This window comes from Leptosomus discolor, chromosome 24 (genome assembly GCF_034619465.1).
Source record: "Leptosomus discolor isolate bLepDis1 chromosome 24, bLepDis1.hap2, whole genome shotgun sequence".
NCBI classification, from domain to species: domain Eukaryota; kingdom Metazoa; phylum Chordata; class Aves; order Leptosomiformes; family Leptosomidae; genus Leptosomus; species Leptosomus discolor.
The window spans coordinates 6,932,430-6,948,118 of NC_141414.1; the positions used below are offsets into that span (position 1 = coordinate 6,932,430).

The window sequence follows — 15,689 nt, forward strand, 5'->3', positions numbered from 1 at the left end:
TGGGACCCCCCAATGCGCTGGGACCCGCCCAATGCGCTAGGACCCCACCCCCTACATAGTACTGGGACCCCATTTATTGGGCTCCCCCACGTGCTGAGACACACCCCCCCCCCCCCCCCCGCGTGTACTGGATGCCCCTCATGCCCTGGGATCCCCCCACCTCCGTGTACTTGGGACCCCCATTTATTTGCCCCCCACCATGTGCTGAGACCACGCACACCCCCCACCCCCCCAAATGCACTGGGATCCTCCCCCATGTACTGGGACCCCCATTTTCTTTGTCTCTCCCATGCGCTGGGACTCCCCCCTCCACGTGCTGGAACACACTCCCCACCCCCCCCCCCACAACACCCCCCCCCCCCCGTGTACCAGAATCCCATTTATTGCCCCCCCCCGCCCCCAACCCACACTGGGATCCCCCCCCAATATATATACTGGGGACCACCATTTATTGCCCCCCCCCCCCCAAATACACCAGGACCCCACACTATTTCCCCCCCTCCACTAATATTTTTCTCTTCCCCCACCCCCCACCCCCCCCAGAGCTCCCCCAGTAACCTGGGGGCCCTGAGCAACCCCCCCCGGCACCCCGCGGGACGACGCCGAGCTGAGCAGCAATTTCTTAAACCCCTTCCAAAGCGACAGCGTAAGGGACCCTGGGGGGGGTTCTCCCGGGGGGGGGGGGGGGGGGGGGGCGGGGGGGGGGCGGGGGGGGGGGGGCATTATTTGGGGACAAAGCCGGGGGGGGGTCAACAGCAAAGTCCCCTTGGCAGCACCCCCCCCCCACACCCCCGGGGTAGAGGGGGTCCAAGCGGTCCGGGAGGTGTGAGGTGGGCGGAGGGGGGGGGGGGGTGTGGGGGGTGTGAGAGGGGGGTTGTCGTGTCCCCCCCCCCTCGCCCCCCCCCCCCCCCAAAACCCCTCTGGTGTCTCCGCTCTCTCCAGTACTCGCCCAGCATGACAATGAGCGTGTGAGCCCAGCGCCGAGGCCGCCGACAGCCGGACGCCCACACACACCACCAGAGAAAAAATAATTAATAATAATTACCACCCCCCTCCCCCCCCCGCCCCCCAACCCTCCCCCCTCCCCCCCCCCCCGACACTGAACAACAACCACAGAAAAAAAAAAAAAAGGCAGCAGCAAAAAAAAAAAAAAAAAAAATTAGAAATAAGTCATGCGACTTATTGACTGCCCCCCCCCCCCCGCCCCCCCCCCGCCCCCCCCCGGGGTAGGGACCACCCCAGCACTGGGATCACCACCGCCCCCCCCCCCTCCGGGGAGGGGGCAGGCGCTGGGGTGGGGGGGTGTGGCACCGTGGAGGGGGTGGGGGGGGGGGGGGTGGGCTGTTGGGGGGGGTGTTTTGGTGTGTGTTGTTGTGTGTCCCCCCCCCCCCGCATGGGGATTTTTAGGGGGGGGGGTGATGGCACTGTGCCCCCCCCCTCCCCACTCTCTATGGCAGGTGCTGCCCCCCCACCCCCCCCCAGGCATGGGGAGGGGGATTTTGGGGGGGGGGGGTGGTGTCACAGCGCTGCACCCTGCCCCCCCCCCCCCAATGGCATGCTGGCCCGATTGGGGTGCATGCACTTAATTGCAATTAGCTGAAATGCTAATTGAGCAACGCCCCACCCCCCCCCCCCCAGCAACACACACACTGTCTGGGAGGGCGTGACCCCCCTCCCAGTTCTCCCAGTGCCCATCCCCCTCAATATCCCATGGCAGGGGGGACCCATAGCCACCCCCCCCCCAATATCCCATGGCAGGGGGGGGCCCATAGCCACCCCCCCCACCCCCCCCACCCCCCCCCCAGCCCTGCCAACAGCCCTGGAGGAAGGGGGGGGGGGGTCGTACTGCCAGCACAGCCCCCCCCCCCCCCCCCCCTCAAGCCAGGGGCACCCCAGGCTGTGCTGGGGTGGGGGGCCCAAGCCATACCCCCCCCCCCCCCCTTCCCCATGGAGCACCCGCCCCCCCCAAGCGCTCTATAGGGCAGGCCCCACTGCAGAGAGCAGCCCCCCCCCCCCCCCCCGGCAGCGAGTCGGCCCCGGGGGGTCCCCAGCCCCCAGCCCCGTCTGTGTGCTCAGCCAGCACTGTGATCCCCGGCCCCCCCCCGAGCGCCAGACCGGGGCCCCCCCCGCCCCCTTTCCCCCCCCCCCCCCTCCAGGGACCACTTGTAAAACTTTAATATGAAGGAATTTTTTTGTGTGTGTGTGTGTGTTGGTTTTTTTTTTTTTTTCCTGATTTTTTTTGGGTTTTGGGTTTGGTTTGGTTTTTCTTTTTTTTTTTTTCCTCTTTTATAACAGAAAGGACCTCAACACCCCCCCCCCCACCCCCACACCCCCCCCCCCCAAACTGCCGCCGCGCACCCAGGCCCCCTCCCCTGTACAGCCCCACACCGGGGGTCGGGGGGGGGGTTGGGGGGGGGGAAACCTGTCGTGCCCCTGCCGAGGTGGGGGGCAGCCCCCCACCCCCCTAGGGGTAGCACCCGCCATAGGCATAGTCGTTCTGGGTAGGGACACACACCCCCCCCCCCCTCATTTCTAGTCCCCAGAGCCTTTAGGGCCCCCATTGCTTATTAATACAGGGGACACCCCCCCCCCAAAAAAAAAAAACCAACAAAAAGAAAAAAAAAATTAAAAAAACTACAAAACTCCCCCCCCCCAAAAAAAAACAACAACACCCCCCCCCCCCCACCTGCATCAATAAATGTAATTTGAATTTTTTTCAGAAGGCCGCCGGCGTTTGGCTCTTGCTTTGCCTGGGGCTGGGGAGGAGGGGGGGGGGGGTGTGCTTCCCAGGGAGGGGGGGGTCTCCCCAGGAACCAGGCGAGACGGGAGGGGGGACACACGATGTGCTCTGGGTTTATTGGTGGGTACAAAGCTTCACAGTTTCGAGTTGGCATCGGAGCTGGGCAGCACCGAGCGCTTGAAATGAGGGGGGGGGGGGGGGCAGGTCGTGGACCCCCACCCAGACCCCAAATCCACCCCCCCCATCCCCACCCCACACCCCCCCCCCTAAAAAGCTGATCTGAAATACAAAAAAAAAGGCGCTGTTGTTAGTCAGCCCCATCGACGTGGAGGGGGGTCCGGGGGGGTCCCGGCCGGGGGGTGCCGGGGCAGGGGGTGCCCGTTGAGCTGGGTGGTCGCCGGTGCCTTCTTGGGGGCGAGGGGGCAGGCGGCCCCCCCGGGGCAGGCGCGCTTCGGGCTGGGGGCCGGTCGCTGCATCTTGTGCTCCAGCAGCATGTGGTTCTGGGGGGGGCAGCCCCAGGCAGGCCCTGGGGGGGCGGGGGGACACAAAAAGAGGAGGGGGAGGCTCAGGGATGGGCACCCCAGTATTGGGGAAGGGGCGGGGGGGGGGGGAGATGGCACTGGGCACCCTGGGTGCCAGGAGCCAGGCGGGTTGGGGACACCGCGGGTTGGGCGTGGGGAGCTGGTGGTGGTGGGCAATGTGGGCAGTGGGCACTGGGACCCACTGGTGCTGGGCACCCCCCTGGGCACTGGGACCCACTGGTGCTGGGAGCCCCAGGCACTGGGACCCACGAGCATTGGGCACTGGGACCCACTGGTGCTGGGCACCCCCCTGAGCATTGGGACCCATGGGTGCTGGGACTCACTGGTGCTGGGAACCCCCCGGGCATTGGGACCTACTGGTACTGGGAGCCCCAGGCACTGGGACCCACGAGCGTTGGGCACTGGGACCCACTGGTGCTGGGCACCCCCCTGAGCATTGGGACCCACGGGTGCTGGGACCCACTGGTGCTGGGAACCCCCCGGGCATTGGGACCTACTGGTGCTGGGAGCCCCAGGCACTGGGACCCACGAGCATTGGGCACTGGGACCCACTGGTGTTGGGCACCCCGCTGGACATTGGGACCCACGGGTGCTGGGACCCACTGGTGCTGGGAGCACCAGGCACTGGGCACTGGGACCCATGAGCGCTGGGCCCTGGGACTCGTTGGGCACCCCGCTGGGCATCAGGTACTGGGACCTACTGGTGCTGGGACCCATGGGCATTGGGCACTGGGACCCACTGGTGTAGGACCCCCTGGGCACTGTGCACCCTGAGCATTAGGTACCAGGGTCCGTGGGTGTTGGGACACCCGGGGCATTGGGGCCCACTCCCATTGGGCACCCCAGGCCCTGGGAACCAGGGATCCATCCGCACTGGGACCTGTTGGTGCTGGGCATCACCAGGACCCCCCCAGCGCTGAACACCCCGGACACCAGAACGCGTTGGCATTGCGCACTGGGACCCACCAGTGCTGGGCTCAGGGACCCACTGGTGGCACACACACCGAGCACCAGCACCACCCACCGGCGTTGGGACACCCCATGCCTTGGGCACCAGGACCTACTGGATCTGGACACCCCATGCATGGGTGCTGCGCACCCACAGGCACTGGAACCCACAGGCATTGAGCACTGGGACCTACTGGTGTTGACACCCTGGGGTGTCAAGCGCCAAAACACCTCTGGCAAGCCTTGGGTGCCACCACGGGCACCGGGGTGGGTGGTACCTGGCACCCACGAGCACGGGGACGCCCCGGGGTACCTGAGGATGTTCTCGATGCAGCTGCGCTGGCGGAAGAGGGCGTTGACGACGGGGGTGCCCTCGGGCACCAGCGGGGCCTTGCAGAGGAAGGCGACAATGGAGAGGACGCTGTGGAAGCCCTGGAACTCGGGGTCGGCCTCGGTGCAGAAGGTGACGCGCTGGCACAGCTCCGTGAGGATGGCCAGGTCCAGGATGATGGGGCTGGCCAGCAGCGAGTCCTGGGGGCACCGAGGGGCAAGGGGGGTGGGCTTAGCTATCCCCCAGGGACGTGCCACCCCCCAAACAGGACACCCTGGTCACCCTCCCGCCTCCGCACCTCGCACGTGTTGTGGATGACGATGGTGTTGGTGCCGCCCATCATGATCTCCGACGTGTACTCGTCCAGCGCGCGCTTGCTGTCCCCCACGTAGGGCACGTACTTGATCACCACCTGCGAAGCGACGTCCCCGTCACCACCCCGTCACCCCCGCCGTCACCGTGTGTGCATCTCCCCAGCCCCCAACTCACGCAGTGGTCGGGCTTGTCCTGGGGACCGTAGAGGATGGGGTTGGCCTGGACCGTGTCGTCCACCACGTTGCTCTTGGAGATCTCCTTGGAGCGGAACTGCTGCGGGGCCGAAAGGTTCTTCCCGTCGTTGTTCCCCAGGTGGTTGTAGCTCACGATGGACTTGGTCTGGGCAAGGGGGTGCGGGCAGGTCACCCCCTGTCCCAGGCAAGCCCCCCCCTCTCCTTGGGCCACCCTGTCGCCACGTACCTTGAGTCCAGCGCCCACCAAGAAGTCCACCAGCACCGACTTGAGCTTGGTTTGACCCGACTTGAAGTCATCGCCACAGATGAAGACGCGGCGCTGGGCGGCCAGTTCCACCGCCCCCGGCACGAAGGTGTTCTGGGGAGAGCCGTTGATGTAGGCACAGCCCTCCAGGATGCTGGCCACCGCGAAGAGCGTGGACGGGGACACCTCCAGGCCTCGCTGGGGGAGGACACACATGGGATATCTCAGCACCACTGAGGCGACGCTGTCAGCCACCTCAGTCCCCTCCCCTGTCCCCTGACCTCGATGGCCCGCAGCAGGTTGTCCGCGGTGTCGTTGAGCCCCGGCACGACATCGCAGAAGCGCTCCGTGTTGGCCGTCCAGAGGACGATGACTTTGTCCACCCCGCTGGTCTCCCTGAAGTCCCGGATGTCCCTGCGGATCTGCTCCACCTGGGACACCACCGAGGGGGATGTGTCAGCGCGGCGGCATCCCCCCTCTCCCCGTGTCGCCTGTGTCCCCACCACCACCACCGCCCCACCAGGACCTGCTCAGCCATGGACCCACGGAGGACGTTGTCCGCCCGATCCTCCTGGTTGGCGGCGATGAACTCGGGGATGTAGATGGAGGGACGGGGCTTCATCTTCTCCAGGTGGGGCCAGAGCTGCTCCTGCAGTGGCCAGTCCAGCACCTCCGCCCGCCGCATGGCCTCCGCCAGGTTCAGCGAGGAGATGTCCCAGCCTGGGGGACAAGGGGTGACCCAACCGCTCAGGGTCCCTCTCCCCATTGTGGGGTCTCCCCCGTGTCCCACCTACCATCGAAGACGATGTCGTTGGGGTGCACCATGGGCAGCAGGTCCCGGAAAGGCACGTAGACGTCGCCGGTGGGGCCGGTGCCCAGGCAGACGGTGGAGGCTTGGAGCAGGGAGCCGTAGTAGTTGGCTTTCTGGGATGGAGAACACGAGGATGAGCTGCTGGCACGCAGGGGGAGGGTCCCCAGCACCCCCAAACTGGGGAGCCGGGGCTGCAGACCACCTCTGCAGGGGCAGGGAGGAGATCGGGGTGCAGAACCCCGGTGCAGCCAGGAGCAGCTGAGCTCCGTATCCCCATCCCTGCAGGACACCCGGGTCCTGCGACGTGGCTGGGGGTCCCGCTGGGGACACCCACCTTGCGCCCCGTCTTGGTCATCCAGGACAGCCCCAGCTTGTTGGCCAGCACGGCCGCCGTCACCGTCGTGCCGTTGTTGCCCCCCCAACCCACCAACATCACCCCCAGGCGAGGGACCTGTCGCCCTGTCCGGAAGGTGAAGCGGGTCGAGCACGGCCGCACCTGCGGGACAGAGACATGGGGACGAGCAGAGCCACCACCAAGCCCCCCTGCCCGCCCCCCTGCCCGCCCCCCTGCCCGTACCTTGGTGACGCCGTTCTCCTTGCAGACGTGCACGGTGCTGTACGTGTACTTGGCCTCGATGAAGTCCTTGCTGTACGTGACGTCGGGGCTCTCCACAAGGAATGTCTCTGCCATTGTTCCTGGAGCTGGAATAGGAGGAAATGGGTGTCAGCCCCGCAGGCCTGGCACGACGGGCCCCCCACACCCCACCCCACCCCCCCCTCCCCGGACCCCCCGCCCTGCCGGGACACAGCTCCAGCACCGCTCCCTGCCAGGCTGTGCCCGCCGGTGGGGACCGTTGGCTCCCTGCCCTGCGGCCTCCCAGCGTGGCGGTGGGACTGCCACCGTGTCCCCTTCCCACGCGTGTCCCCGGCACCGGCTGCTGCCCCCGGGACAGGCGAGGAGCACGGGGGGGTTGTGTGACGGCCCCATCCCCCCGGCCCCCCCCAGCCCCAGGACCTCACTGAGCCCCCAGCAAGCCGGGAGGGTGTAGAGTCCTCATCCTGCTCCGGGTGGGCAGGAGGTTGTCCCTGCTGTCCCCTGCCTGGGGGTGGCAGGGGCCGCTGGAGGGCATGGGGGACTCGGGATGCTCGCAGGGGACGTGGGGACACGGCTGATCCCACTCCTTGGGATGGAGGGGATGTGGGGACAGGGGGTGTCCCTGCGCCCTGGGGTGGCACAGGGTGCAGGGGACGTGGGGACAGGGGGTGTCCCTGCGCCCTGGGGTGGCAGAGGGTGCAGGGGACGCGGGGACAGAGGGTGTCCCTGCGCCCTGGGGTGGCACAGGGTGCAGGGGACGTGGGGACAGGGGGTGTCCCTGCGCCCTGGGGTGGCACAGGGTGCAGGGGACGTGGGGACAGGGGGTGTCCCTGTACCCTGGGGTGGCAGAGAGTGCAGGGGACAGGGGGTGTCCCTGTGCCCTGGGGTGGCAGAGGGTGCAGGGGACGCGGGGACAGAGGGTGTCCCTGCGCCCTGGGGTGGCAGAGAGGACGTGAGGACAGGGGGTGTCCCCGCACCGTGGGGCGCCGGGGGACACGGGGACGAGCGCTGACCCTGCTGCCCCGACGGCTCCGAGGGACACGGGGGGGGGGGGGGGGGACACAGGCCCGGGGCCGCCCCCGCTCCCCGGGACCGAACGACCAAACCCCTTCCCGGGCCGCCCCCGCCCTCCACCGCGGACACTCACCGGGCCGGGCCGGGCCGGGCCGGGCGCGCTGGAGGCGGCGGAGCCGGTGCCGGTGCTGCCCCGCGGGGGATGATGCGATCGCGGCTGCGGCCGCCCCGGCTCCCGCCGCTTAATCGGCTCCCAAGACCCGCCCCCCCCCGCCGGCCCCGCCCCCTCCCAACCGGCCCCCGCACCCCCCCACACCCCCCCCCCCACCCCCCCCCCCCGCACGTGCCCCGCCGCCACCGGCACCGGCCCCTCCGGGTCTCCCCGGGTCCCCCCGGTCCCGGCTCCGCGGCAGGTGCGGGGTGGCCCCGGGTCCCGCCGGCGGCTCTTACCGGGGGCGGGGGGGGGGGGGAGCGGCGGGAGCGGGAGGCGAAGGCGGAGGGGAGCGGCCGCTGACCCGGGAAGGGGAAGTGGCGCCGGGGCCGGGGCCCGGGCCGGGGCCGGGGGTCCCGCCGCCGCCTTCCGGCTATTGACTGTCCCGGGCCGGCGGCTTCCTGCGCTGCCGGGGCCCTGCGCCTTCCCACGGGCACCGTCCCACGGGCACCGTCCCACGGTGTCGCTCCCACGGTGCTGCCAGCGCTGCCCCGCCACCGGCATCCCGGCACCGGTGTCCTGCAGCCTCCGGTACCGGCACCCCAGCACCCCGCTGCCCCTCCCCCCGCAAAGGGACCCCGCAGATCCCGGCACCCTACGGTCCCCAGTTCCAGCACCCTGCAGCCCGCAGTATGGGCACCCCAAAGGTCACAGCACCAGCACCCTGCAGCTCCCCAGTATGGGCACCCCAAAGACCACAGGACCAGCACACCAGCACCCTGCAGCTCCCCAGTATGGGCACCCGAAAGACCACAGGACCAGCACCCCAGTACCCTTCAGCTCCCCAGTATGGGCACCCCAAAGGTCACAGCACCAGCACCCTGCAGCCCCCAGTATGGACACCCCAAAGACCACAGGACCAGCAACCCAGAACTCTGCAGCCCCCAGTATGGGCACCCAAAATACCACGGGACCAGCACCTCGGCACCCTGCAGCACCCAGTATGGGCACCCCAAAGGTCACAGCACCAGCACCCTGCAGCCCCCGGTATGGGCACCCAAAAGACCACGGGACCAGCACCTCGGCACCCTGCAGCCCCCAGTATGAGCACCCCAAAGGTCACGGCACCAGTACCCCACAGCCCCCCCGCCATGGGCACCCAAATGACAGTGGCATCAGCATCCTGACACCCTGCAGCCCCCTCCATGGGCACCCTAGAGCCCCCTGCAGCCCCCAGCATGGGCACCCCAGAGCCCCTGGCATCGACACCCCAGAATTCCTGCACCCCCAGCACGGGCGCCCAAAAGACCATGGCACCGTCATCCTGACACCCCACAGCCCCCAGCACGGGCACCCCAAGAGCCCCACGCACTGGCACCCTGCAGACCCCAGCACGGGCACCCAAAAGACCGCGGCATCGGCATCCTACACCCCATGGGCACCTCAAAGGCCATAGCAGTGGCACCCTGCAGCCCCTCTATGTGGACCCCCAGATCCCTTGGCACAGCCCCCCCCCCCCAGTCCCCACGCCACCCCCTGCCCTGCAGCCCCCAGCCCGGGTAGCCGCTGGTGGTGATGCCGGGGGGCACCCCAGGACCTGTGTGAGGCCTCACCCCACATGTCGGCCATGGGAGAGCTGGGGGGTGCCCTGGGGGGGCCTCTCTCTCGGCCGCCGCAGAGAAAGGGCAGCTCGGCGGCGAGGGGCCGTGGCTGGCACCCCGCTCCGCGGCCCCCGGGGGTCCGGCTGCCTTTCAATGGGCAGGCCCCGCTTCAAAGGAGCCCCCGGAGCAGGAGCAACGCCCGGGCGGGCCCCAGCCCCTTCCCCACCCTCGCTCCCCGCAGACGTGGCGAGGACAGCTTCGCTCCACGCCGCCGCCACCATCGCCACCCACCCACCCGCCCGGGGGGCTCCCACGCTGGCATCGCCACCCATCCTCTTGGCACCGAGCGGGAGATGGAAAACCCACCACCACGGCCAACCCCGGGGGGCACGTGCCGCCGGCGGGGAGCGGGGCGGCCGCGGGGAAGAGGGCGGCGGTGGTGGTGGGCACGGTGGTGCCAGGGGGGGGGGCCGCGTCCGGCCCCTTGGCCACGGAGGAACAATGATCCCTTGGTGCCGGGCTGGAGGACAAAACGAGCCCCGCGTTGGAATGCCAGTGCCTCAGCAAATTATTGAAACAAAAATAACATTTCTTTGTACAATAATCCTGGGGCGGGGAGGGTCCGGGCAGCGCTGCCAGGGGCCCAGAACTGGTATTTTTCCACTGCTTCCCTTTTTTTTTTTTTTTTTAATTTTTTTTTTTTTTTTTTTTTTTTTTCCTTGCCCCCCCTCCCATAACTCCCACCATTGTTCCTTCCCCCACTCCCTTCCCACTCCTCCCACGCTCGGCACCGCATGAGCGGGGCTCCCTTGTTCCCCGCTCGCCCAACGCGTTCATGGGCCGGGAGCCCGGGCCGGCCGCCCAGCGCCTTCGCTCCCCAGCTGCCGGGGGCTGGCGAGGGGCCAGGCGAGCCGCGGAGCCATAGCGACCGGCCCGCTCCCCCAGCAATGGTGCCCACCAACCCCCCCCCCCCCCCCCTCCTCTTCCAGCAGACCCCCCGCCATCCCCTGGGGACGGGCATCCGGGCCACGAAGCGCCCCACGCGTCGCGGCACAAACGCCGCCGGGGGTTCATTATAAGCAGGTTCAGGGCCCGATTCTGCGGGAGAGGAGATGCTCCGTGGGCTGGGAAGGGCTCAGCAGCGGGGGGATGCAGGCAGGAGCCCCCCTCGCCCTCCCCCAGCGGGTCAAGGCCAACTCAAGCAGCCCCAGATTTATGTGTGACAGACACAAACGGTCCCTGGCGCTCCCTGGCCACGTTTTCCTCCCTTCACGGTTGGGTTTTTTCCCCCTCGTGTTAAACAACCCCCAGGCTCGGAGCCTTCGTTAGCTTTGCCTGCACCGGCTGCTCGCAGCTCCTTGTCCTCTCCTCCCTGCCCCTACGCCGTCACCCCGTGGGTGCTGCGTGCCCAAGGATGGACCCACGCCTGGGAAGGGACGGACGGACGGATGGAAATAGCCAGGCGGGTGGTTCGGGGTGGTCGTGCTCGGCCGCGGAGGTGCAGCAGCTGCTCTGCAAGAGGGATCGGCGCCATCGGACCGTGTCAAGGACAAATTATTCTAATGAGCTTCCTCCAGCAAACGATCTGCAAGCAAAAGGTGCACAAGGGAAAAAAAAAAAAAACCACAGGGGTTTTGCCGTGTTTGAAGCATCCCCCAAACCCAACCGGGGCAGCCAGGACACTGCGGGGTCATTTCTTGCCTTCCCACGTGTGCGTGACCCTACTTGAAGGGCAGCTTGTGCCCGAGACGGTGCAAAGCGACGCTTTTCCCAGGTGTGACCCGAATTATCGGAGCCCAGGGCTCCTCCTGGATCTTGCACGGCAAACTCCGGGACACACGGACACAGCCCGAAAGAGATGCTGCTCCTCGTCCCCCCCGCCGCGGTCCCCGGGGAGGGCCGGCAGTTGGGTGCAGATAAGGAGGCAGCGGCAGGAGCCCGGCTGGCTCGGGCACAGCGGCCGCAGCCAGTAAATTTCCACTGGGGCAGCTCCGAGTTAATGAGCTCAGTGCATGACCCCGGCCAGAGCAGGAGCTGCCAGCGGTTGAGAGGAATTCCCCAGGAAAGCTGGGATGGGACGGGGACCTTTCCTGCGCCAGCGTCCCCGTGCTTGTCCCAGGGGACGGGACCCAGCCTTTAGCCAGATGAACGCCCCAGGGCAGCCCCCAGGGGTGAAGCTCAGGCAAGTGAGGAACGAAAGATGGTAAAAGAGGGGCCTTGGAGCGCAGCTGGGCTCAGAGGTGGCAGTTGAACCTAAAAACGTGGCGATTGGGGGCTTTGCAAGAGCATCGGCTCGGCCACCACGTCTGGGCTCTGGAACCGAGCGCCCCGTGGGAGCAAACCCTCAGCGGCCGTGGGAGCATCGGCTCCCTGCGCGGGTGCTCGTGCTGTTGTGTCAGCTCCCAAGGTCAGGGCTGGTGAGACAGGACCAAGCAGAGCTCTCCCTGGTCCTCCCCCCACCTTTAAAAACAAAAAAAGCCAAGACAGCTGTTAAGGCGTTACTCGATTGCTGCATTATTTTCCCCTTCTCCGTATTTTTGCTATTTTGGGGGTAGAATCCAGACTCCTGCACTAAGGCAAAGTGAGCTGCAGACAAAGACGGGCTCGTCCTGTCCACGGGGGCATCAGGCGAGCCCTGCTGCCCACATCTTTGGGCCCATCCTGTGCCCATCACCCACAGCTAGAGAGGAGGGGATCCCCAAAGCGGGCAGCACAACCACTCCCAAAGGAAAACAGCAGCTATTCAGGGGTTGTTATGCTACTGAGCAGTTACTGGAGTGTTTGTATCCTCTATTTCAGCTCGCCTGCTCCAGCCACAGCGAGCAGAGGACCCAGGGATGCTGCAGAAGCCAGCACCCGAGCAAGCAGCCGCTGCGACAGCTGAAAAAAGGGACAAAGTCTCGATACAACCCCGATGCTATTTGTATCCCGAGCCAGATGATTCAGCCCCGTGGGTGGAGGTGGGAGCTCCAGCAGCGTGGACAGGCAGCGTCTTACGCCAGGCTCGTCCCCACCTCGCTGCTCCGGCAGCATCGACGTCCCTGCTCCAGCTCCCCACGGCCCTGACTCACCCCCACGCGAGCTCCGACGTCAAACCCAGCTCAGCAAACTGGGAGGGGGAACGAGCCCCTTCTGCCAAGGCCCAGGAGCTGAGGGGAAGGCACCTGAACCAGGTCTGGACCCTCCATGCTGGCAGAAAGAGCCCCCAAAACCGCGGAAGCTCCAGCACCGCCGATCCCGAGGGAAGCAGCCGGGACCTTGTTTGCCAACCTCCCAGCCCTCCCGCTGCTCCTGCCCAGCCCCATCTGCCCAGGGCCGCGCACCCCCCTCGTAGGACTCCTCTCTCGCACACCAGTGACGGGCGCCTCTTCGAAAGCACCTTCCCCCCCCAACACTGGGTGCCAAGGCCGTGGGGAGCGGGGAGACCCCCAGCTCCCGCCACTGCACCCAGCAGAGCCCCAGAATTGGGTCCCCGAAGAGCCAGGCTGCCCCGTGGCAGCGTTTCTGGCCGTAACACAGCAAGGGGCGGGAAAGCAGAGGGCCCACGGCGAGCGCCTTCTCCTTCTCGTGCTTCTTACCTACTGCTCTGACACTTTTAACTCCCTCACTGACTCGGCTCCTTTAAGTTTCCTGCTTTCAAACTCCACACCAGCCGTTTACCACCTTTCCCTGCTCGCAGTAAGCAGCACTGAAAAGAAATATACAACCTTATTGTCTGCTTGTTTTCCAATACAGTGAATTTATTATATGTTGCAAAATCAGCATTCAGCTTTTTAGTGTACAAAAAAGACACTAGCTCTTAAGAAAAGATTAGGAAAGCTGAAGACTATGCTGCCTTTAAATTGTAACATTTTGGCAAAGTGAAAAGCTCTTTTGTAAACTCCAACTCCATGGCTCAATATAGTTTTATCCACAGTACAATATTACAAAGTAAAACACAGTATCAATAAGTTAAGATCATACTTAATCACCTAGAACTGGTTTCTATTAACCCAAAAAGCACAAAATTTGCCTAGCTTCATAATCTCTAAAAAGAAAAAAAAAAAAAAAGAAAAAAAAAAAAAGGCAGATTCGACTACAATTCTTTAACACAGTCCAAAAGAAAAGTGAAGCAGAAAGTTGTTGAATGCTAGTTGGGTCTCACAGTTTGGATATTCATTAAATATTTTCAGTTTTTATATTCAAATTTTAGAAGTTCCAGAATATACATGTAAATGTACACAATACATCTTTGTATACAACTCTGTTTGCAAAAATATCTTATAGCAGATGTATAAAGATTGAGATCCATCTCTATCCCCCTCCCGCCCCAAAGCAACAAAAAAATCCCATTCAAAATATTAAGGATCAGAAGGAGAAGTGTTTCCATGGAAGAATTTACTCATCCTGCGTTTGGAGCTGCTGCCTCTCCCAACAGCCGAGTTTGGGGCTCCTGGCGCGCCGCCGCCGGAGAGGGAGTCCCACCAAGCCCCGCCGCTCGGGCGGACACCACGGACGGACACCCGCGACGTTCAGCCTCGCCACCGCGCCCGGAACCGCCGCCTGGCGCTGCTGCTCGGTGGGTCTGGCACCGCCGGTGGGTTTCCCAGTGACAAATCTGACCGCGTGGCTGGGAAAGCGTGGCGTCCCGGCTCCTCCACGCAGCCCAACGCCCCTTTCCCCAGATCCCCGCGGCTCCACCTCGGCGCACGACTTCACAGCTACGAGCGGGTGGTTGGAATCGGAGCCCAAGCGAGGCCTGAGCTCGGCCACGGCCGCCACCACCGCGTCCTGCTTCACAAACTCGTGCGCAGACCTCCCCCGAGCAGGAGGACCAAGTTTTCCGGACCAAAGCTCTTTCGCCTTTCACTCTCGTGTGTTTTCCAGCTCCCCCTGACAAGCAGAAGCACGGGAAGGAGGCAACGTTAACACCAACAGGCACGGCCACAAGAGAAACGGCTCCCCAACCTCCAGCCATCTCTATCTGGAGAGGAAGAGCCGGGCCCAGAGCGTTCCTCGCACCCCGAGGTGCTCGTTGGGGCTTCCCTCGCAGGGCTCTCCGGGGTGCTCACCCTACGGACCACCGCGCTCCTCGGACATCACGTCTCTTCCCTCCCCCCCCCCCCCCCGCCCCCCCCAACTCCTTCATCGCTTCTGAACAGGTTTGGGGGTTGCAGACCAGCAGCCGAACGCGCCCGTCCGGGGCTGGGCGCCCAGGCAGGGCTAACGCCAGCTCAGCGCCCTCCCGGGGCTTTCGTTTGAAGAACGGGATGGCAAAGTCCTGGTGAGCGCCGGGTGCCACGGGGCAGGGGGGGGTGGGAGAAGCTCAGAACGTTGCAAGTGACAACAGCAAAGCGGTGGCCCTGGCTGGGCAACGCAGCAAAACCAATCTAGCCAGAATGGAATTATGGGGTTGGTTGGTTGTTTTTTTCTTCTTTTTTTTTTTGGTTTAAATACAGCAGATGGACCCACTTTTTTTTTTTTGGTGCAGGAAAAAAAAAAAATAAAATTCTCCTTGGGTAAGAACTGTTTCCCTCCTTAACTCTGCCATTCCGCTCCTTCAAAGGGTGAAAGACTCTTCAGTGCAACCTCCAAGGGAAGGAGACGCCACAGGAAAGTAATCCTTTACTTTGAGATAAACGGAAGCGGGAAGAAGTCAAACCACACAGGCTGGCAGGATTAAAAGGGGAGAGGGGGAGAGAAAGAAACAGCAGAGTTAAAGGACACCTTTGTGCTTTTTGGCGTGTTTCTCACACCCTGGCCATACTCTAAAAATGTTCCCTTCAAGTCCACACACAAAAAAAAAAAAAAAAAAAAAATCCAGAAGAAAGACTGCACCGAGAAGCTGGCTAGATAAAGCACAACAGTGGAAGTGACCCGCATGGGAAAACGCTACCTTACTTCTCTCACGCTCGGGCGCCTGTTCTGAGAATGATTTTCTGCTGCTGCTTCTTTGGAAATACACAAAAAAAAAAAAAACCACGGAAGAAGAAGAAAGCATCGCCCCCTCCCCCCCGCCCCCCACCCCTTAACGGGTCAGTACAGGTAATAAAATAACTTCTCTGGGTAACTATCCAATAAGCTTTAGTAATACTGCAGTTATAAGACAGGAAAGGTTCTGAAACACTTGGCCTAAAAGGAAAAGGGAGGCACAGTTTTAGAAAAAGATGCTTTTTTTCTTTTTTCTTAAATACAAAAATAGACCATCGTCTCATTAGCAATTA

At 64.2% G+C, this 15,689-nt stretch overlaps 2 protein-coding genes across 2 annotated transcripts in view; one reads left to right on the forward strand and one right to left on the reverse strand.

Annotated features, from left to right (window-relative positions):
• Positions 1-972, forward strand: part of LOC147413791 (single-stranded DNA-binding protein 3-like) — a 10,848-nt gene extending 9,876 nt beyond the window's left edge. The window contains 3 exon segments of the mRNA XM_086477437.1: positions 544-576; positions 578-646; positions 943-972. Coding sequence (XP_086333563.1) covers positions 544-576; positions 578-646; positions 943-972 — 132 coding nt within the window.
• Positions 973-3,051: 2,079 nt separating this feature from the next.
• Positions 3,052-6,816, reverse strand: ISYNA1 (inositol-3-phosphate synthase 1). Its single transcript, XM_086477438.1, is given in 11 exon segments — positions 3,052-3,249; positions 3,251-3,266; positions 4,544-4,761; positions 4,860-4,973; positions 5,051-5,215; positions 5,297-5,512; positions 5,596-5,745; positions 5,841-6,034; positions 6,109-6,238; positions 6,460-6,621; positions 6,703-6,816. Coding segments are annotated over 11 exon segments (1,677 nt in total).
• Positions 6,817-15,689: the final 8,873 nt, after the last annotated feature.